At 45.6% G+C, this 23,645-nt stretch overlaps 1 protein-coding gene across 1 annotated transcript in view; it reads left to right on the top strand.

Moving 5' to 3' along the window:
• Positions 1 to 560: 560 nt before the first annotated feature.
• BEND2 (BEN domain containing 2) overlaps positions 561 to 23,645 on the top strand; it is a 48,596-nt gene continuing 25,511 nt past the window's right edge. Inside the window, exons 1-7 of the mRNA XM_054715575.1 lie at positions 561 to 587; positions 3,841 to 3,942; positions 15,346 to 15,462; positions 16,685 to 16,804; positions 18,131 to 18,247; positions 21,260 to 21,376; positions 22,553 to 22,663. Of these exons, the coding sequence (XP_054571550.1) occupies positions 15,387 to 15,462; positions 16,685 to 16,804; positions 18,131 to 18,247; positions 21,260 to 21,376; positions 22,553 to 22,663 (541 nt within the window). The 5' untranslated portion in view covers positions 561 to 587; positions 3,841 to 3,942; positions 15,346 to 15,386. The remainder of the gene's footprint in view (positions 588 to 3,840; positions 3,943 to 15,345; positions 15,463 to 16,684; positions 16,805 to 18,130; positions 18,248 to 21,259; positions 21,377 to 22,552; positions 22,664 to 23,645) is intronic.

Raw genomic sequence — 23,645 nt, 5'->3', positions numbered from 1 at the left:
CCCATGTGGACACAAGATGGCCACCACAAGATGGCCAACAGGGGAGGGCAGTTGGGAGGGACCAGGCCTGCAAGAGAGGGCAGTTGGAGGCGATCAACCCTTCAGAGGACGGCAGTTAGGGGTGACCAGGCCAGCAGAGGAGGGAAGTTGGGGGCAAACAGGCTGGCAGGGGAGCAGTTAGACATCAACCAGGCTGGCATGGGAGTGGTTAGGGGGTGATCAGGCTGGCAGGCAGAAGCGGTTAGGGGAAATCAGGAAGGCAGGCAGGCGAGCAGTTGGGAGCCAGCAGTCCTGTATTGTGAGAGGGATGTCCGACTGCCCATTTAGGCCTGATCCCAGTGGTAATTTTGGGATCATGAGTAGGGATCATGATTTTGTCACATGAATAGGTTTGATAGTTTTATTGAATATAGAATATGAGTTTGGGAGCTTTTTATTACAGCATTTGAAATATGTTTCCCTTATAGGAAGGAACAAAGTGCTGACCAACCAGGGACAAAACACTCAGATGATGAATAACCCACCATTCTTGGGAAATAACCGTTGTGGTCAAAATATTTCACATGTCCTCATCCTTTCTGATGTTGGTGAGTTTGAAATGATACATATTACAAACACCACTGTTTAATGTAGATTCATTAATACCCTTAATATGAGTTGTACATAGCTTTTTCTAATTAAAAATCAATTAAAATTAAGTAAAAAGTAAAAGTTTTATTTTGAGTAAATTTTAACTACACGTGCAATTGTAAGAAACAATATAGAGACATCTTAAGTACAGTTGACCTAGTTTCCCCCAATGATAGCAACTTGCAAAACTATCACACCACCACAACTAGGATATTGATAGTGATGCAATCACAGACTTTTTGAGATTTCTCTGGTTTAATTATATTGATTTGTGTGTATGGTTTAGTTCTGTTTGATTTTGTCATATAAGTAGGTTTGATTTCCACCACCACAGTCAAGATACAGAACATTTCCATCCCCACTCGAATATGTTACTTTACCTTTTTACAACTATGCCTGCCTCAGCCTAAGTCTCGTGATATGCAGTTGACTTGTGTCATGCACTGGTTCTTCCTCCTTATTTGTTAATTGAGGACTTTTCCATGGTATATGGATGTACCACACTTTGTGTTGTGGTTCACTGTTGAAGAACATATGGAATGTTTCCAGTGTTCAGTATTGCAGGTACATTTTTGATGACCCTTCATGTGCCAGTTTTTGGGTAAACATAAGTTTGGTTTTCCCAAGAGTTCAGATGCTTAGTTGCATGGTAATGGCATGTTTAGAAACTGCAAACAGTTTTCCAGAGATTCTGTGCCCTTTTACTGTTCTGCTAGCAATCTGTGAGTTAGCCAGTTTCTAGACCTCCTCCATTTTCTTGATGTTTTCATTATTCTTTCTTCCTCTTTGATGCTCCAAGATTTCTTCTTTCATCATTCTTTTCTGATAGGAGGTATTTCCCTGTCCATTCTCAAGTGTAAACTGCCAATTGAGATATTTAGCTTTCCTTCATGTGAGATTGTATTTATTTCATCTTTATTCTTTTTTTAAGTGTTGGAACACTCATTTTTTAGCTTTATTGAGGTATAATTGAAAAATAAAATTGTAATATATTCATATTGAACAATGTGATGATTTGATACACACATACATTTGAAAGTATTCTTAATGGAGTTAATTAGCACATCCATCATTTACCTCTTTATGTTTTGTTGTGAGAACGCTGAAGTTGAACTTTCTAATCACATTGCAATTATATAATACAGCATTATCAACTATAGTCACCATATTATATATACCCTGACATTACTTCACCTTTTAACTGATAGTTTGTACCCCATTACCAGGCTCTCTCTATTTTTCTCACTTCCCAGTTCCTTGCAGACATGGTTCTACTCTGTGATTTTATGAGTTTGACTTTTTTTTTAGATTCCACATATGTGATACTATACAGTATTAGTCTTTTCCTGTATGGCTTATCTCACTTAGCATAACACCCTCAACATATGTCCATTTTGTTACAAATTTGCTTTGTGTTTGAATGACAGTTTCACCTCTTATGGAATTCATGGTTGAGATTTTTTGTCTTTCCATACCTGAAAGTACCTATATATATAAAAGTCTAAGTGACTGGCTGACAGGCTGACCAGCTGACCAGTCAGTAGCTATGATACATACTGACCACCAGGGGTCAGATGCTCAATACAGGGGCTGCTGAGCTGTGGGAACTTGGCAGCGGCAGTTCTCTGGTGATGCACCCGGAACCAGAGAGGAGGGAGCCTGATTCCGGTTTGTGTCACCCCAAAAATTCCCTCTCATAATCTGGGACCCCTCGGAGGGTGTCAGCTGGTTTCAGCCAGGCCGAGGGACCCCACCAGTGCATGAATCCATGCATTGGGCCTCGAGTTTTATTTATAGAAATGTTGGTAGGAGCTCAAACAAACTTGACAAAGAGACCTGAAACAACAAGTGATCTAGTTGCTTTGGAAAACTACACTAGCCAAACAATTCCTTAGTATGTTGCTGTATTTATACCAGTTTTGCAGGTTTTGAAATTATACTTATGAGGGGTAGCACCTTTAATATAGATTTATCAACATTCTTAGTGTAAAGATAGTGCCAGCATTTTCTAATTAAAGTTTTTATTTTCAGATATATTTATCTGAAACAGCACCTGCAGTTGTAAGAAATGATACAGATAATTTCTATATTCCCACTACCCACATTTCCCCAATGGAATCAATTTGCAAAATGATAGAAATGTATCACTATTAAGTTAAATGACCTGATATCCTCCAGATATTATTGAGATGTTCCTAGTTTCACTTCTGTTAATGTGATTGTTTATTTTTATCCAATTTTATCACTTATCCTCAACCACAGGCAAGCCCCCAAACAGTTTTATCACTACCATGACCCTTCATATTGCTCTTTTGTAAGCATACCCTGTTCTCTCCAGTTGACACTTCCCCCATTACCATCCCCTGCCCTGTCTCTATTGGCTGACAATAACAAACCTGTTTCCCAGATTTATAATTTTTCCCTTTTGCATTGTTATATAAATGGAACTCTGTAGTACTTGAGATTAACTTCATTCCCTCAGTATAATTTCCTAGAAACTCACTCATGTCCTTGTGTGTATCACTTACTCCTTTTTTTTAAATCACAGAGTAGTATTCCATAGTATATTTATCTATTCACCTTTTCAAGCTTATGGGTTTCCTGTTTGAATTATTAGGGTAAAGCTGCTAATAACACTTGTTCATATGGATATCCATCTGACTTGTGGTATGAATCCATAGTTCCTTCTTTTTTGTTGAGGATGTACTATCGTTTGGTTGCACCACTCTTTGTGTATTGGTTAATTATTAAAGAACATCTGGATTTTTAAATCTTGCATCATTTCATTAATTTCACTCTTTCACAAAGTTTTCATTTCTCTGAGTTGAATGCCCAAGATTGCAATTTCTGGTCCTTTGGGGATTGTGTCCTTAATTTTGGATAAGAAACTGACAAACTGCTTTCCAGTGTGTCTTTACCATTTCCCATTCCCATCTGCAATGTATGAGTGGACTAGTTTGTATCCATATTTGTTTTCTTTCCTTTGTTCTTTGTCCTTCTTGATGCTCGAGAGTTTTTTTATGATATCTTTTCTGTTTGGAGATTTCCCGTTAGCTATGCCAAAACAGGAATCAGTCAGTGACAAATACTTTTCCTTTTGTCTACAAATATATTTAATTTGGTTTCATTACTGAAGGATAGTGTCATTGGATATAGAATATGAGTTTGTGAGTCTTTTCTTACAACATTTGAAAAATATTTTCCTTATAGAAGGGGACAAAGCACGGAACAACCGGGAAGAAAATACTCAGACAACGAATAACACACATGTCTTGGGGAATAACAATGGTGTTGGAGATATTCCACGTGTTGGTGAGTTTGAAATGATACATATTACAAATATCACTGTTTAATGTAGATTTATTAACCCTTTGCACTCGCTTGCTTTTTTCTCGATTCCTTTATTCTAATGCTAACAGTGTCGAGTCACACTCGACATCCGAGTGCAAAAGGTTAATACCCTTAATGTGAGCTAGAGGTAGCTTTTCCTAATTAAAAAATCAGTTAAAATTAACTAATTAAAAAGTAAAAGTTTTATTTTGAGTAAATTTTAACTTCACATGCAATTTTAAGAAACAACACAGAGATCTTGTGTACAGTTGATCCAGTTTCCCCCAGTGATAACATCTTGCAAAACTATAGCACAATACCACAACCAAAATACTGACATTGATGCGATCTATAGTTTTTTTTTGAGATTTTTCTGGTTTAATTATATTGATTTGTGTGTATGTGTTGAGTTGTGTTTGATTTTGTCATATGAGTAGGTTTGATTTCCACCACCACAGTCAAGATACAGAACATTTTCATCCCCATATGTATGTGTCATGTTACCCTTTTATAACCATGCCCACCTCAGCATAAGGCCCTGGATATCATCTGACTTGTGGCATGCATCAATAATTTCTTGTTTTTTTAGTGTTGAGGACTATTTCATGGTAAGGATGTACCACAGTTTGTATATTGGTTCACTGTTGAAGAACATCTGGATTTTTTCCAGTGTTCAGTATTACACGTAAAGTTGTTATGACCATTCTCTTACTGATTTTTGTGTAAACATAAGTTTTGATTTCTCTTAGATCATAACCAAGAGTACAGATGCTTGGTTGTATAGTAATAGCATGTTTAGTGTCACAGGAAACTGCCAAAAGTTTTCCAGGGCGGCTGTGCCTTTTACTCTCCTGCCAGAGATGTATGACAGCCAGTTTCTTAACCTCCATGTTTCTGCTGCTTTTACTGTATTTCTTCCTCTTGATGCTCCAAGGTTTGTTCTTTCATAATTTTCTGATATGAGATATCCCTCTAGCAATTCTCTGGTGTAAACTGCTTAGTGAAATATACTGTTAGCTTTCCTTCGTTTGACAATGTCTTTATTTCATCTCTATTCTTTTTAAGAGTTTGAATGCTCATTTTTTTCAGCTTCATTGGGGTATAATTGACAAATAAAATTGTAATATATTTACAGTGTACAATGTAATGATTTGATATACACATACACTGTGAAAGGAGTCTCACCATTGAGTTAATTAACACACCTGTCATTTACCCCATTTACATCTTGATACTTAGTGGTGAAAACACTGAGTTTGTACTTTCTAAACAAATTGCAGTTATACAATACAGCATTATCAACTGTAGTCACCGCGTTATATATCCTTAGATGTTAGTTCACTTTTTATTGGATAGTTTGTGCCCCTTACCAGCTTTTCCTTATTTTTCTCACTTCACAGCTCCTGACAGCCACCATTCTACACTGTGTTTCTATGAGTTTGACTTTTTTTTTTTCCTTTTCAGATTCTATATATGTGATAACATACAGTATTTGTCTTTCTATCTCTGGCTTATTTCATTTAGCATAATGCCCCCCAGGACTATCCAGGTTGTCACAAATCAGCTTGGTCTTTGAAGGATAGTTTCACCTCTTATGGAATTCATGGTTGAGATTTCTTGTCTTTACATACCTGAAAATATGTTACATATGGAAATATTGGTAGGAGCTCAAACCAACATGACCAAGAGCACCTAAGCAACAAATGATCCACTTTTCTTGGAAAACAACAGTAGCCAAAACAATTCCTCAGTGTGTTGCTATATTTGTCTCAGTTTTGGTGAGTTTGAAATGATACTTAGACAGGTAGCATATTCAATATTGATTTATCAACATCCTTACTAAAAAGATAGTTATAGCTTTTTGTAATTGAAGTTTTTATTTTCAGAAAAATTTAGTTGCACCTGCAGTTGTAAAAATGAAACAGAGAAATTTTTGTTTCAATACCTATATTTCCCCAATGGTAAGAACTAACAAAATGGTAGAAATTTATCACCACTAAAATAAATGACATGACATCATCCTTATAGATTAAAATATAGTTTCACTTGTTCTAATCTGTGTCTTTAGTTCTGTACCATTTTATCACATGGACTCTACCACAGGCAAGCCCCTAAACAGTTCCATCATATTTCTATTTTGTAAGTACACCCACTACCCTTCAGGTGACATGCCCCTGATCTAAACCCCTGTTCAGACTAAAGCTGCTAGTAGCAACACATCTGTTACCCAGATCTATAATATGTCCCTTTAAAATCCTGTCTAATAAAAGAGTGATATGCAAATTGACCATGACTCCAAGACACAAGATGGCTGCCCCCATGTGGACACAAGATGGCCTCCACAAGATGGCTGGTAGGGGAGGGCAGTTGTGGGCAGTTGGAGTTGGGGGTGACCAGGCCAGGAGAGGAGGGCAGTTGGGGGAGACCAGGCCAGCAGAGGACGGCAGGTGCGGGGGGGACCCATGCCTGCAGGGGGGGCAGTTGGGGGGACTAGGCCTGTAAGGGAGGGCAGTTGAGGGGGACCAGGCCTTCAAGGGAGGGTAGTTGGGGGAGGACCAGACCTGAGCGGAGGGTAGTTGTGGGCGATCAGGCAAGCAGGAAGGGCAATTAGGGGTGACTGGGCTGGCAGAGGAGAACAGTTGGGGGAGATCAGGCCAGCAAGGGAGGGCATTTGGGGGTGGGGACCCAGGCCTGCAGAGGATGACAGTTGGGAGGATCAGGCCTGTAGGTGAGGGCACTTGAGGGGCACCAGGCCTTCAGGGGAGGGTATTTTGTGGGGACCAGGCCTTCAGCAGAGGGCAGTTGGGGGCGATCAGGCAAACAGGGAGGTCAGTTAGGGGTGACTGGGCTGGAAGAGGAGGACAGTTGGGGGAGGGGACCCAGTCCGGCAGAAAAGTGCAGTTGCAGGGAACCAGGTCTGCAGGGGAGGGCAGATGCAGGAGACCAGACCTGCAGTGGAGGACAGTTGGGGTGCCCAGGCCTGCAGTGGAGGACAGTTGAGATGGACCCAAGCCTGCAGGGGAGGGAAGTTGGGGGGTCAGGTTGGCAGTAGAGGACATGTTGGGGGGACACAGGCCTGCAGGGGAGGGCAGTTGGGGATGACAAGGCCTGCAGGGGAGGGCAGTTGTGGGGGACCAGGCCTGTAGGGGATGACAATGGGGGGCATCAGGCCTTCAGGGGAGGGCAGTTGGGGGGAACAGGCTTGCAGGGTAGGGCAGTTTAGGGGGACAAGGCCTGCAGGGTAGGGCAGATGGGGGGGGACCAAGCCATCAAGGGAGGGCAGTTATGGGTGACCAAGCCTGAAGGGGAGTGCAGTTGTGGGCGATCAGGCCAGCAGGGAGGGCAGTTAGGGGTGACTGGGCCAGCAGAGGAGGACAGTTGGGGGAGACCAGGCCTGCAAGGGAGAGCATTTTGGCGGGGGGGCATCAGGCCTGTAGGGGAGGGCAGGTGAGGGGGACCAGGCCTGCAGGGGAGGGATGTGGGGGGGGGGACCAGGCCTTCAGTGAAGGGCAGTTGGGGGAACCAGGCTTGCAGTGGAGGACAATTGGGAGGGACCCAGGCCTTCAGGAAAGTGCAGTTGTGGGGGACCAGGCCTGCAGGGGAGGGCAGTTGGGGGGCCAGGCTTGCAGTAGAGGACATGTTGGGGGGACACAGGCCTGTAGAGGAGGGCAGTTGGGGGGAACAGGCTTGCAGGGGAGGGCAGTTTAGGGGGACCAGGCCAGCAGCGGAGGGCAGTTGGGGGCAATCAGGCTAGCAGGGAGAGCAGTTAGGGGTGACCGGGCCAGAAAAGGAGGACAGTTGAGGGGGACCCAGGCCTGCAGGAAAGTGCAGTTGCAGGGGAGGACAACTGGGAGGGACCAGGCCTGCAGGGGAGGACAATTGGGAGGGACCCAGGCCTTTAGGAAAGTGCAGTTGTGGGGGACCAGGCCTGCAGGGGAGGACAGTTGGGGGAGGACCAGGCCTTCAGGGGAGGGCAGTTTAGGGGGATCAGGCCTGAAGGGGAGGGCAGTTGGGGGCGACCCAGGCCAGCAGGAAAGTGCAGTTGGAGGGAACCAGGCCTGCAGTAGAGGACAGTTGGTGGGGTACCCAGGCCTGTAGGGGAGGGCAGTTGGGGGGACCAGACTTGCAGGGGAGGGCAGTTGTGGGGAGACCACGCTTGCATGTGAGGGCAGTTGGGGTGGACAAGGCCTGCAAGTGAGGGCAGTTGGAGGCGACCAGGCCTGCAGGGGAGGACAGTTGGGGGTGACAAGGCCTGCAGGGGAGGGCAGTTGTGGGGGCACCAGGCCTACAGGGGAGGGCAGTTGGGGGGGGCAGGTCTGCAGGGGAGTACAGTTGTGGGCAATCAGGCAAGCAGGGAGGGAAGTTAGGGGTGACTGGGGTGGCAGAGGAGGATGTTTGGGGGAGACCAGGCCAACAGGGAAAGCATTTGGGGGTGGGGGACCCAGGCCTGCAGAGGAGGACAGTTGGGGGCATCAAGCCTGTAGGGGAGGGCAGTTGAGGGGGACCAGGCCTGCACTAGAGAACAGTTGGGGGAGACCCAGGCCTGTAGGGGAAGGCAGTTGGGGGGACCAAGCTTGCATGGGAGGGCAGTTGAGGGGGACTGGGGCTGCAAGGGAGGGCAGTTGTGGGGTTACCAGGCCAGCAGGGGAGGGCAGTTTTGGGGAGACCAAGCTTGCAGGGGAGGGCAGTTGGGGGGGGCAGGCCTGCAGATGAGGGCTATTGAAGGGGACCAGGACTTCAGTGGAGGGTAGTTGGGGGGGACCAGGCCAGCAGCGGAGGGCAGTTGGGGGCAATCAGGCTAGCAGGGAGAGCAGTTAGGGGTGACCGGGCCAGAAAAGGAGGACAGTTGAGGGGGACCCAGGCCTGCAGGTAAGTGCAGTTGCAGGGAACCAGGCCTGCAGGAGAGGGCAGTTTGGGGGGACCAGGCCTACAGTGGAGGACAGTTGTGGTAGACCCAAGCCTGCAGGGGAGGGCAGTTGGGGGGACCAAGCCTGCATGGGAGGGCAGTTGTGGGTGATCACGCTAGCAGGGAGGGTAGTTAGGGGTGACTGGGCCTGCAGGGGAGGGCAGTTGGGGGAGACCAGGCCAGCAAGGGAAAGCTTTTGGAGGGGGACCCAGTCCTGCAGGGGATGACAATGGGGGGCATCAGGCCTTCAGGGGAGGACAGTTGGGGGGAACAGGCTTGCAGGGGAGGGCAGTTTGGGGGGACCAGGCCTGCAGGGTAGGGCAGATGGGGGGGACCAGGCCATCAAGGAAGGGCAGTTATGGGTGACCAAGCCTGCAGGGGAGGGCAGTTGGGGAAGACCAGGTCAGCAAGGGAAAGCATTTGGAGGGGGACCCAGGCCTGCAGGGTATGACAGTGGAGGGCATAAGGCCTGTAGGGGAGGACAGGTGAGGGAGACCAGGCCTGCAAGGGAGGGCTGTGGCGGGAGGGACCAGGCCTATAGTGAAGGGCAGTTGGGGGGGATCAGGCTTGCAGTGGAGGACAATTGGGAGGGAACCAGGCCTTCAGGAAAGTGCAGTTGTGGGGGACCAGGCCTGCAGGGAAGGGCAGTTGAGAGGTACCAGGCCTTTAGGGGAGGGCAGTTGTGGGGGGACCAGGCCAGCAGGGGAGGGCAGTTGTGGGGAGACCACGCTTGCAGGGGAGGGCAGTTGGTGGCCTTCATCAAGGCCTGCAGATGAAGGCAGTTGAAGGGGACCAGGCCTTCAGTGGAGGGTAGTTGGGGGGAACCAGGCCAGCAGGGGAGGGCAGTTGTGGGCAATCAGGCTAGCAGGGAGGGCAGTTAGGGGTGACTGGGCCTGCAGGGGAGGGCAGTTGGGGGGGACCAGGCCAGCAAGGGAAAGCATTTGGAGGGGGACCCAGGCCTGCAGGTTATGGCAGTGGGGCGCATAAGGACTGTTGGGGAGGACAGATGAGGGGACCAGGCCTGCAGTGAAGGGCAGTTGTGGGGGACCAGGCTTGCAGTGGAGGACAATTGGGAGGGACCCAGGCCTTCAGGAAAGTGCAGTTGTGGGGCATCAGGCCTGCAGGGGAGGGCAGTTGGGGGGGACCAGGCCTTCAGTGGAGGGTAGTTGTGGGGGACCAGGCCTGCAGCAGAGGGCAGTTGGGGGCAATCAGGCTAGTAGGGAGAGCAGTTAGGGGTGACCAGTCCTGAAGAGGAGGACAGTTGGGGGGGGGGGACCCAGGTCTGCAGGAAAATGCAGTTGCAGGGGACCAGGCCTGCAGGAGAGCACAGTTTGGGGGAACCAGCACTACAGTGGAGGACAGTTAGGGTGGACCCAAGACTGAAGGGGAGGGAAGTTGGGGGAACCTAGCCTGCAGGGGAGGACAGTTGGGGGCATCAGGCCTGTAGGGGAGGGCAGTTGAGGGTGATCACGCAAGCAGGGAGAGTAGTTAGGGGTGACTGGGCTGGCAGAGGAGGGCAGTGTGGGCAATCAGGCTAGCAGAGAGAGCAGGTAGGGGTGACCAGGCTGGAAGAGGAGGACAGTTGCGGGGGACCAAGGCCTGCAGGGGAGGGCAGTTGCAGGGGACCAGGCCTGCAGGAGAGCACAGTTTGGGGGAACCAGCACTACAGTGGAGGACAGTTAGGGTGGACCCAGGACTGAAGGGGAGGGCAGTTGGGGGAACCTAGCCTGCAGGGGAGGACAGTTGGGGGCATCAGGCCTGTAGGGGAGGGCAGTTGAGGGTGATCACACAAGCAGGGAGAGTAGTTAGGGGTGACTGGGCCGGCAGAGGAGGACAGTTGGGGGAGACCAGGCCAGCAAGGGAGGGTATTTGGTGTGGGACCCAGGCCTACAGGGGAGGACAGTTGGGGGCATCAGGCCTGTAGGGGAGGGCAGTTGAGGGGGACCAGGCCTGCAGCGGAGGGCAGTTGGGGGCAATCAGGCTAGCAGGGAGAGCAGTTAGGGGTGACCGGGCCGGCAGAGGAGGAGAGTTCAGGAGACCAGGCCTGCAAGGGAGGGCATTTGTAGTGGGACCCAGGCCTGCAGGGAGGACAGTTGGGGGCATCAGGCCTGTAGGGGAGGGCAGTTGTGGTAGACCCAAGCCTGCAGGGGAGGGCAGTAGGGGGGATCAGACCTGCAGTAGAGGACAGGTGGAGGGGACCCAGGCTTGTAGGGGAGGGCAGTTGGTGGAACCAAGCCTGCAGGGGAGGGCAGTTGTGGGTGATCACGCAAGCAGGGAGGATAGTTAGGGGTGACTGGGCCGGCAGAGGAGGATAGTTGGGGGAGACCAGGCAAGCAAGGGAGGGCATTTGGGGTTGGACCCAGGCCTGCAGGAGAGGACATTTGGGGGGGCATCAGGCCTGTAGGGGAGGGCAGTTGAGGGGGACCAGGCCTTCAGTGGAGGGTAGTTGTGGGGGACCAGGCCTGCAGCGGAGGGCAGTTGGGGGCAATCAGGCTAGCAGGGAGAGCAGTTAGGGGTGACCGGGCAGGAAGTGGAGGACAGTTTGGGGATCCAGGTCTGCAGGAAAGTGCAGTTGTGGGGGACCAAGCCTGCATGGGAGGGCTCTGTGGGGGGACCAGGACTGCAGGGGAGGGCAGTGGGTGGGAAACCCAGCCTGAGGGGAGTGCAGTTGTGGGCGATCTGGCAAGCAGGGCGGGTAGGTAGGGGTGACTGGGCCGGCAGAGGAGGGCAGTTGGGGGAGACCAGGCCAGCAAGGGAGGGCATTTGGGGGCAATCAGGCAAGAAGGGAGAGCAGTTAGGGGTGACCGGGCCGGAAGAGGAGGACAGTTGAGGGGGACCCAGTCCTGCATGAAAGTGTAGTTGCAGGGGACCAGGCCTGCAGGAGAGGGCAGTTGTGGGGGCACAAGGCCTACAGTGGAGGACAGTTGGGGTGGACCCAAGACTGCAGGGTAGGGCCGTTGGGGGGACCAGGCCTGCAGTAGAGGACAGTTGGGGGGGACCTAGGCCTGTAAGGGAGGGCAGTTGGGGGAACCAAGCCTGCAGGGGAGGGCAGTTGTGGGTGATCACACAAGTAGGGAGGGTAATTAGGGATGACTGGGCCGGCAGAGGAGGACAGTTGTGGGAGACCAGGTCAGCATGGGAGGGCATTTGGGGTGGGACCCAGGCCTGCAGGGGAGGTGAGTTGGGGGGCATCAGGCCTGTAGGGGAGGGCAGTTGAGGGGGACCAGGCCTTCAGTGGAGGGTAGTTGTGGGTGACCAGGCCTGCAGCGGAGGGCAGTTGGGGGCAATCAGGCTAGCAGGGAGAGCAGTTAGGGGTGACCGGGCCGGAAGAGGAGGACAGTTGAGGGGGACCCAGGCCTGCAGGAAAGTGCAGTTGTGGGGGCACCAAGCCTGCAGGTGAGGGCATTTGTGGGGGGACCAGCCTTGCAGTGGAGGGCAGTTGTGGGGGACCAGGTTTGCAGTAGAGGACAGTATGGAGCAACCCAGTCCTGCAGGAAAGTGCAGTTGCGGGGGACCAGGAGTACAGGAAAGTGCAGTTTCTAGGGACCAGGCCTGCTGGGAGGGCAGTTGTGGGGGACCAGACCTGTCGGGGAGGGCAGTTTTGGGGGGACCAGGCCTGCAGGGGAGGGTAGAAGGGGGGGACTATACATGAAGTGTGCGGAAGTTGGGGGGAACCAGGCTTGCAGTGGAGGACAGTTGGGGGGACCCAAGCCTGCAGTGGAGTGAAGTTTGCAGGGGCCAGGCTTGCAGTAGAGGACAGTTTGGGGCGGCCAGATCTGCAGGGAGGGCAGTTGTGGGGGACCAGACCTGTCGGGGAGGGCAGTTGTGGGGGGACCAGCTCGGCAGGGGAGGGCAGTAGGGGGGGGCAGCCCTGCAGTGTGGAGAAGTTGGGGGGATCAGGCTTGCATTGGAGGACAGTTGTGGAGGACCCAGGCCTGCAGGGGAGGGCAGTTGTGGGGGGACCAGGCATTCAGTGGAGGGCAGTTGTAAGGGACCAAGCCTTCACGGGAGGTCAGTTGTACGGGACCAGGCCTGCAGAAGAGAGCAGTTGTGGGAGATCAGGCAAGCAGGGAGGGCAGTTAGGGGTGACCGGGCCGGCAGAGGAGGACAGTTGGGGTGACCCAGGCCTGCAGGGGAGTGTAGTTGGGGGGACTAGGCCTGCAGGGGAGGGCAGTTGTGGTGTGACCTGGCCTGCATGGGAGGGCAGTTGCGGGGGGGACCAGGCCTGCAGGGGAGGGCAGTGGGCGGGGAACCCAGCCTGAGGGGAGTGCAGTTGTGGGTGATCTGGCAAGCAGGGAGGGTAGTTAGGGGTGACTGGGCCGGCAGAGGAGGACAGTTGGGGTGACCAGGCCAGCAAGGGAGGGCATTTGGGGGCAATCAGGCAAGAAGGGAGAGCAGTTAGGGGTGACTCGACCGGAAGAGGAGGACAGTTGAGGGGGACCCAGTCCTGCAGGAAAGTGCAGTTGCGGGGGAGCAGGCCTGCAGTGGTGGACAGTTGTGGGGGGATCAGGCCTGCAGGGTAGGTCAGTAGGGGGGGACCAGGCCTACAGGGGAGGGAAGTTGGGGGGATCAGGCTTGCAGTGGAGGACAGTTGGGGGGCCCCAGGCCTGCAGGGGAGGGCAGTTGTGGGAGATCAGGTAAGCTGGAGGGCAGGTAGGGGTTACCAGGCCAGCAGAGGAGGACAGTTGGGGTGACCCAGGCCTGCAGGGGAGGACTGTTGCGGGGGACCAGGCCTGCAGGGGAGGGTAGTTGGGACTATGCCTGCAGGGGCGGGCAGTTGTGTGTGACCAGGCCTGCAGAGTGGGGCTGTTGGGGGGACGAGGCCTGCAGGGGAGGGTTGTTTGGGGGGACCAGGCCTGCAGGGGAGGGCAGTTGTGGGAGATCAGGCAATCAGGAGGGCAGTAAGGAATGACTGGGCTGGCAAAAGAGGGCATTTTGGGGGGATCCTGGCCTGCAGGGGAGGGAAGTTGGGGGGCCCGGGCCTGCAAGGGAGTGCTTTTGGGGGAGACCAGGCCAGCAGGGGAGGGCTGTTGTCAGGGGACCTGGCCTGCAGTGGAGGACAGTTGGGGAGGATTCATGCCTGCAGGGGAAGGCAGTTGGCGGGGAGGAACCGGATCTGCAGGGGAGGTCTTTTAGGGGTGACTGGGCCAGCAGGGGAGGGCAGTTGGGGGCGACCAGTCCTGCATGGGAGGACAGTTAGGGGTGACCAGATTGCCAGGGGAGGGCAGTTAGGGGCAATCGGGCTGGCTGGGGAGAAGTTAGGCATTGATCAGGCTGGCAGGGGAGTGGTGAGGGGGTGATCAGGCTGGCAGGCAGAAGCAGTTAGGGGCAATCAGGGAGAGGCAGGTGAGCGGTTGGGAGCCAGCAGTCCTGGATTGTGAGAGGGATGTCCGACTGCTGGTTTAGGCTCTATCCTGGCCTAAACGGGCAGTCGGACATCCCTCAAGGGGTCTCAGATTGGAGAGGGTGCAGGCTGGGCTGAGGGATACCCCACTTTCCCCATGCACGAATTTTGTGCACCGGGCCTCTAGTTGTTATATAAATTGATTCCTTGCTCTTTGATTGGCTTCTTTCCCTCAGTGTAATTCTGTGGAGACTCACTCATAGCTTTTTTAAAAATTATTACTTGTTTTTTTCTTTTTTTCTTATAGAGTAGTATTTCATGGTATTGATTTTCCATGTTATACTTATCTGTTCACCTGTTCAAAATCTCTTAGTTTCCTGTTTTGGATTGTTAGGGTTAAAGCAACTGTGAATACTTTTTCATAGTTTTTAATCTTGCTTTATTTCATTCATGTCACTTTTTCAGAGTGTCCATTTCTGGTCCTTGGGCGATTGCTTCCTCAGTGCTTTTTTTCTTTGTTATTGATGAGAGAGGGAGGGAGGAAGGGAGGGAAAGAGAGAGAGAGAGAGAGAGAGAGAGAGAGAGAGAGAGAGAGAGAGAGAGAGAGAGACATACAAGAGAGAAACATGGATCGGTTGTCTCCCTCACAAGTCCCCACCAGGGATAGAACCCATAACTCAGGAATATGCCTTGACCTTGAATCAAATGTGCACACTTTTCTTGCACTGGTCAATGCTCCACCCAACCAAACCACTCCAGCCAGGGCACATTCTTGTTTTTTTTTTTTTTTTTTTTTTTTTTATCAGAAATTGACAAACTGCTTTCCATTGTGGCTGTGCCATTTTCCATTACCACCAGCAATATATGAGTGGACCAGTTTCTCTGCATCAATATTTGTGCTCCTTTCTTTGTCCTTGTTGATGCTCCAGAATTTTTTCTATTATATCTCTTCTGTTTTGAAGATTTTTCTGTAGCCATTTTTCATCATGAATCAGTTCAAACACTTTTGGTTTCCTTTTGTCTAAATGTATCTTTATTTTGGCTTCACTCCTGTAGAATAGTTTCAGTGGATTTAGCATATGAGGTTGGGAATTTTGCTTACAACATTTGAAAAATGTTTTTTTTTTTTTTATAGAAAGGGACAATGCACAAACCAACCATAAAGAAAATTCTCAGATGATGAATAACCCACAATTCTTGGGAAATAACAAGGGTGGTCAAAATATGCCACGTGTCATCATCCTTTCTAATGGTGAGTTTGAAATGATGCATAGAAATGTTTAATGTAGATTCATTAACAGTGTTAATGTGAGTTAATGGTAGCTTTTCCTAAATAAAAATTAATTAAATATAATTAATATAAAGTTTTATTTTAAGTAATTTTAGCTGCACATGCAGTTGTAAGCAACAATACAAAAAGATCTTGTGTACAGATTACTCAGTTTCCCCAATGATAACATCTTACAAAACTATAGCACAAGACCACAACCAGAATATTGATATTGATGCAAGCCACAGGTTTTATTGAGATGTTTCCATTTTAATTGTATTGATTTGTGTGTTTGTGTTTAGAACTGTTTGATTTTTTCACATAAGTAGGTATGATGTCCACCACCTGTTCAAAATCTCTGAGTTTCCTGTTTTGGGTTGTTAGGGTTAAAGCAACTGTGAATACTTTTTCATAGTTTTTAATCTTGCTTTATTTCATTCATGTCGCTTTTTCAGAGTGTCTATTTCTGGTCCTTGGGTGATTGCTTCCTCGGTGCTTTTTTTCTTTGTTATTGATGAGAGAAGGAGGGAGGGAGGGAGAGAGAGAGAGAGAGAGAGAGAGAGAGAAAAGATGCAGAATGCTTCCATCCCCATACGGGTATGCCACTTTGACCTTTTATAACTACGTCCCTGGATATGCATGTGACTTGTGGCATGAATCAGTAGCTCCTTCCCTTTTTTTTTATTATTGAGGACTATTCTATGGTATGGATGTACCACAGTTTGTGTATTGGTTCATTGTTGAAGGACATCTAGATTTTAAAATTTTGCTTCATTAATTCATTTTAGTCTTTCACATAGTTTTTATTTCTCTGGGGTGAATGCCCAAGAGTGCAATTTTGGTCCTTTTGTGATGGTGTACCTAGTTTTGGATAAGAAACTGTCTAGCTTTCCAGTGTGACATTACCATTTTTCATTTCCGCTTGCAGTGTATGAGTGGACCAGTTTCTCTGCATCCATATTTGTGCTCTTACCATTGTTCTTTGTTCTTGATACTCCAAATTTTTTTCCATAATATATTTTCTGTTTGAAAATTTTCCTTTAGCCATGCTAAAACATGAATCAGTAGTAACAAACAGTTTTGGTTTTCTTTTCTCTGAAAGTATCTCTATTTTGGCCTCATTACTGAAAGATAGTTTCCTTGCACATAGAATATGAGGTTGGGAGTGTTTTTTTACAGCATTTGAAAAATGTTTTTCTTATAGAAGGATACAATGCACGGAACAACATGGAAGTAAACACTCAGATAACGAGTAACAGACATGTCTTGGGGAATAACAGTGGTGCTCGAGATATTCCACGTGTCCTCATCTTTTGTGATGACGGTGAGTTTGAAATTATACATATTGCAAATAGCACTGTTTAATGTAGATTTATTAACACTCTTAATGGAACTAGTGCTAGTTTTCCCTAATAAAAATTCAGTTAAATTAATTAATTTAAAAACGAAAAGATTTATTTTGAATAAGTTGTAACTGCATATGCAATGGTAAGAAACAATACAGATCTTGGTACAGTTGACCCAGTTCCCCCAATGAACTGGAAAACTATAGCACAATACCACAACCAGGATATTGACATTGAAACAATCTTCAGATTTCATTGAGATTTCTTCAATTTAATTGTATTGATTTGTGTGTATGTGTTTAGTTGTGTTTGATTTTGTCACATGAATAAGTTTGATTTCTACCACTTTGCTCAAGATACAGAACATTTCCCTCCCATAAGGATGTGTCACCTGGCCCTCTTATAACTACACCTACCTCAGCCTAAGTCCCTGTATATCCATCAGACTTGTGGCATGTAGCTTCCTTCATTTTTATTGTTGAGGAACATTCCATGGTATGGATGTACCACAGTTTGTATTTTGGTTCACTGTTGAAGAACATTTGGATTTAAATATCTATCTATCTATCTATCTATCTATCTATCTATCTATCTATCTCTATCTATCTATCTATCTATCTATCTATCTATCTATCTATCTATCTAATTTATTTCAGAGAGGAAGGAAGAGGGTAGAGAGATAGAAACATTCATGATGAGAGAGAATCATGGATCGGCTGCTTCCTGCAAGTCCCCCACTGGGGATTGAGCCCAAAACCTGGGCATATGTCCTTGATTGGAATCGAACCTGGGACCTTTCAGTTCACAGGCCGATGCTCTATCCACTGAGCAAAACCGGCTAGGGCTGGATTTTTAATCTTGCTTCATTTCATTCACTTTACTCTTTCACACATTTTTTATTTCTTTGGGATGAATGCCCAAGAGTGCAATTTCTGGTCCTTTGGTAATGGTGCCCTCCATTTTTCGTAAGAAACCAAGAATCTGCTTTCCAATGTGGCTTTACCATTTTCCATTCCCACAGGCAATGTATAAATGGACCAATTTCTCTGCATCTATATTTGTTCTCTTTCCTTTGTTCTTTGTTCTTCTTGATCCTTGAGAGTTCTTTCCTATGATAGCTTTTCTGTTTGGAGATTTTCCTTTAGCATTTTAAAACATGAATCAGTCAGAGACAAGTACTTTTGGTTTCCTTTTGTATGTAAATACCTTTATTTTGGCTACATTCTGAAAGATATTTTCATTGGATATAGAATATAAGGTTGGTAGTCTTTTCTTACAGCATTTGAAAATTGCTTTTCTTATAGAAGGAGGCAAAGCACAGAACAATTGGGAAAAGAACACTCAGACGACGAATAACAGACAGATGTTGGGGAATAACAGTGGTGGTCGAGATACACGTGTCCTCACCCTTTGTAATGATGGTGAGTTTGAAAGGATACATATTACAAATAGCACTGTTTAATGTAATTCTTTAATATCCTTAATGTGAGCTAGTGGTAGCTTTTCCTAATGAAAATTCAAAATTCAATTAAAATTAACCAATTAAATATTAAAGTGTTATTTTGAGTAAAATTTAACTGCACATACAATTGTAAGAAACAATATAGAGAGATCTTGTGTACTGTTGATACAGTTTTCTCCAATGATAACATCTTGCAAAACTATAGCACAATACCACAACTAGGATGTTGACATTGATACAATCCACAGATTTTTCTACCTCTGGTTTAATTGTATTGATTTGTATGTGTGGTTTAGTTCCGTTTGATTTTGTCATATAAGTAGGTTTGATTTCGATCACTTCGGTCAAGATAATAGGACATTTTCATCCTCATTCTGATGTGTCCCTTTACCCTTTTCAACTACACCTGCCTCAGCCTAAGTCCCATGCTATGCAGTTGACTTGTGGCATGCATGTGTTCTTCCTTCTTATTTGTTATTGAGGACTTTTCCATGGTATATGGATGTACCACACTTTGTATTGTGGTTCACTGTTGAAGAACATCTGGATTTTTCCCCTGTTCAGTATTGCAGGTACATTTTTGATGACCCTTCATGTACCAGTTTTTGTGTAAACATAAGTTTGGTTTTCCCAAGAGTTCAGATGCTTAGTTGCATGGTAATGGCATGTTTAGTGTTATAAGAAACTGCCAAGAGTTTTCCAGAAAGCCCGTGCCCTTTTACTGTTCTCCTAGCAATATATGATTTACCAAGTTTATAGACCTCTTTCATTATTCTTTCTTCCTCTTTGATGCTCCAAGATTTCTTCTTTCCTCATTCTTTTTGATGAGATATTCCTCTAGCCATTCTCAAGTGTAAACTGCCTATCGAGATATGTTTTTAGCTTTCTTTTGTGTGATAATGTCTTTATTTCATCTTTATTCTTTTAAAAATGTCTGAATGGTTGTTTCTTTTTTTTCAGCTTTCTTGATGTATAATTGACAAATGAAATAATAATATGTTTATATTGTACAATGTGATGATTTGATACACACCTACATTGTGAAAGGATTCTCACCATCAAGTTAATTAACACATCCATCATCTTCCCTATGTACCTTGTTATATTTTGTTGTGAGAACTCTGAACTTCTACTTTCTAAGAAAATTTCAATTATACAATACAGCATTATCAACTATAGTCACTATGTTTATTATACATACTCAGACATTGGTTCACTTTTTTACTGATAGTTTATACCCCATTACCAGCCTCTCCCTATTTTTATCATGTCCCAGCCCCTGACAGCTACCATTCTACTCTGTGTTTCTGTGAGTTTGACTTCTCTCTTTTTAGATTCCACATATGTGATACCACACAGTATTAGTCCTTTTCTATCCGGCTTATCTCACTTAGCATAACACCCTCCAGGTCCATCCATGTTGCCACGATCTGCTTGGTCTTTGAATGTTAGTTTCACCTGGTATGGAATTCATGATTGATATTTCTTATCTTTTCATTCTTAAAAGTATTTTATTTATAGAAATATTGATAGAAGCTCAGACTAGCTTGGCAAAGAGCCCTGAGACTACAAATGATCCATGTTGCTTGGAAAACCACACTAACCAAACAATTTCTCTGTATGTGGTTGAATTCGTCCCAGTTTTGGTGAGTTTGAAAAGAAATCTGACAGGTAGAATATTTAATCTAGATTTATCAACACCCTTAGCGAAAAGATACTGGCAGCATTTTCTAATTAAAGTTTATATGTTCAGAAAAATTGTGTTGCACCTGCATTTGTAATACATGTTACAGTGAAATTATGTGTTGCCACTACCCAAATTTCACTAGCAGTATGAACTTGCAAAATGGCAGAAATTTATCACCACTAAGATTTTGGTTTCTTCTGTCTTGTCCTGTTCTTATCCTTGGCTACCTGCTTTTTTTCTTTATCATTTTGTCTTTCCTGAGGTTTATGTAAATGGACAGACATAGTATGTAACCTTTTTGGTTTGCCTTTTTTCACTCAGCATTATTTTGACATCCTCCAGATATTACTGAGATGTCCTCAGTTTAATTTGTGCTAATGTGTGTGTTTAGTTCTATATGATTTTATCACATATCCTCTACAAAAGGCATGCCCCAAGTAGTTCCATCATCAGCATGATTTCTCATATTGCTCTTTTATAAGCACACCGACCAACCTTCGGTTGACATTCCCCCCTGCCATCTTCCATCTCCTGCCCTGTCTTTAGCTGCTGGTAACAACAAATCTGTTTCTCTGATTCATAATTTTTCCCTTTGTTATATAAATAGAATCCTGGGGTGTTTGAGATTGGCTTCTTTTCCTCAGTGTAGTTCCCTGAAGACTAACTCACATCATCGTGTGTATCACCTGTTCCTTCTTTTTTATTGCTGAATAGTATTTCATGGTATGGATTTTCCATGGTATATTTGTCTGTGCACCTTTTAAAAACTTCTGGGATCCTGTTCTGGGCTGTTAACATTAAACCTGTTAATAATACTTGTTCATATTTTTAAATCTGTATTCATTTCATTGATTTCACACTTTCATAGTTTTCATTTCTCTGGGATGAGTGTCCAAGAGTGCAATTTATGGTCCTCCAGTGTTTGCTTTCTTAGTTTTTGATAAGAAGTTGACAAACTGCTAGCCAGTGTGGCTTTATCATTTTCCATTCCCATCAGCAATTGTATGAGTGGACCAATTTTTCTGCATCCATATCTGTGCACTTTCCTTTGTTCCTTGTCCTTCTTGTTGTTTCAGATTTTTTTCTATCACACTGTGTATCTTTTCCATTTGAAGATTTTCCTTTAGCATTTTTTCAACATGAATCAGTGAAAAATTATTTTGATTTATTTTTGTCTGTAAATATCTTTATTTTTGCTTCATTACTGAAGGGTAATTTGGTTTGATATAGTTTAGAGGTTTGGAAGTCTTTTCTTACAGCATTTGAAAAATGTTTTCCTTATAGAAATGAACAAAACACAGTTCAAACAGGAAGAGAACAGTCAGATGATGAATAAACCAGCAGTCTTGGGAAATAACAACGGTGGTCAAGATACTCCAAGGGTCCTCATCCATTCTCATGGTAGTGAGTTTGAAATGATACACATTACAAATAGCACTGTTTAATGTAGATTCATTAACATCCTTCACGTAAGCTAGTGTTAGCTTTTCCTAATTAAAATTAATTAAAACTAATTAATTAAAAATTAAGTTTTATTTTGAGTAAATTTTAACTGCACATGTAATTGTAAGAAACAATACATAAAGAGTTTGTGTACACTTTAGCCATTGTACAATGTCAAATTCAAGACATAGTCATTGATGGAATCAACATATTTTATTAAGATGTACTTATTTTTATGTGTGTTTATGTTTGTGTGTTTAGTTATATTTGATTTTATATAATTTCATGTCAGGAATAGGTTTTATGTCATTCATCACAGTCCACATTCAGAACATTTCCATCACCACAAGGATTTCTTCTGCTGCCCACGTGCCTTTCTCCCTTTACTTGCCTACTTCTGTCTCGTCCTGTTCTTACCCTTGGCTATCTGCTTTTTTTCTTTTATCGTTTTGTCTTTCCAGAGGTTTATGTCAATGGACAGACATAGTATGTAACTTTTTTGGTTTGCCTTTTTTTCACTCAGCATTATTTTGTGCTGAGTTATCTAAGTTGCTTTTTGTATTAGTAGTTCATTCTTTTTTATTGCTGAGTATTATTTCATGGTACGGGTGTATGATGGTTTGTTTATCTACTCACTGGTTGAAGGACACCTGGTTGTTGCCAGTTTGGCTACAAGGAATAAAGCTGCTGTGAACACTCGTGTACAGCTTTCTGTGTGAACATCAGTTTTTCATTGCTCTGGGATAATGCCCAGGGGCACAGTTACTGGGTCATTTGGCAATGGTAAGTAGTGTTTTGTAAAATTTTGGCAAACAGTTTTCCAGGGTGGCTGTAATGTTTTATATTCTCATCAGTCAAGTGTGAGTAATCAAGTTTCTGTGCTCTTTGTATTGTTCTTTCTTCCTCCTGGTCCAAGATTTCTTCCTTCATCATACTGCTGGAAGATTTTCCATGAGCCATTTTTAAGGGTACATCAGCTGGTGACAATTTTTTAAATTTTTCTTTTGTATGTTGATGTCTTTATTTCTCCTTCATTCCTGAAGGATAGTTCTGCCTGATAGAAAAATTACTGTTGAAATCTCTCATCTTCCAGCACTTTAAAATGTTTTACTTAACAAAATGTTGTTCAAACAGATTCCAGCACAGAAATAAAATCTGAGACAACGAGTTACCCAATTTCAATGAAAAATGAGATTAAAGAAGAAGATATTGACTCAGGATCTTACTTCATCACTCCTGGTTATGGTGAGCTTGAAATAATATATAAGTAGCACTCTTTAATCTACATTCATCAATATTTTTAATATTAATTCTTAATAATTGCTTTTTAAAAATTAAACTTTTTACTTTGAGGTATTTCAGAACACATGTAAGTACAAGAAATAATACAGACAGATCTTATATACCCTTTACTCAATTTATCCCAATAGTAATATTTTGTAAAAATATAGTAAAATATCACAATTAGGATGTTGACATTAATACAATGCACAGATCTATGCATATGTCCCAGTTTTACTTGTATTTATTTGTTGTATGCGTATTTAGTTCTCTGCACTTTAGTAACCTGTTTAGGTTCAGGTTTTCACCACTACAGTGATGATACAGAACTGGTCCACCATTTCCAAGAACCCTGTTGTTGCCTTTTTATAACCACACCTACCTTCTTCATGTCATTTCTTCCCTGACTTCATCCTTAACCCATCCAAGTACTAACGTGTTCTCCCTCTTTATAATTTTACTAGAGCCCAGTGCACAGAATCTGTGCATTAGGAGGGGGACAGGGTACCTCAGCCTAGCCTGTGACCTCTTGCAGTCTGGGAGCCCTCGGGGGATGTTTGACTGATGACTTATGTTGGCAGTCAGACATCCTTAGCACTGCCATGGAGGCGTGAGAAGCTCCCACCACCGCCGCTGCACTCACCAGCCATGAGCCCGGCTTCTGGCTGAGCAGCACTCCCCCTATGGGAGCATACTGACCACCAGGGGGCAGCTCCTGTGTTAAGTGTCTGCCCCCTGGTGATCAGTGAGTGTCATAGCAACCGGTTGTGCCACCATTCAGTCGATTTGCATATTAGCCTTTGATTATATAGGATCATTGCAAGAATTTTATATTAATGGACTCATATAGTATGTATCCTTTTGGGGTCCCTTTTATTTCATTGAGCATAATTCCCTGGAGATTCAGCTAAATTGCTCCATGTGTCAGTAGTTCCTTCCTTTTGAT

This window comes from Eptesicus fuscus, chromosome 1, assembly GCF_027574615.1.
Source record: "Eptesicus fuscus isolate TK198812 chromosome 1, DD_ASM_mEF_20220401, whole genome shotgun sequence".
Classification (NCBI taxonomy): domain Eukaryota; kingdom Metazoa; phylum Chordata; class Mammalia; order Chiroptera; family Vespertilionidae; genus Eptesicus; species Eptesicus fuscus.
Note: the sequence above shows the minus strand (reverse complement) of the source record. Positions and strands in the feature narration are given on the sequence as shown.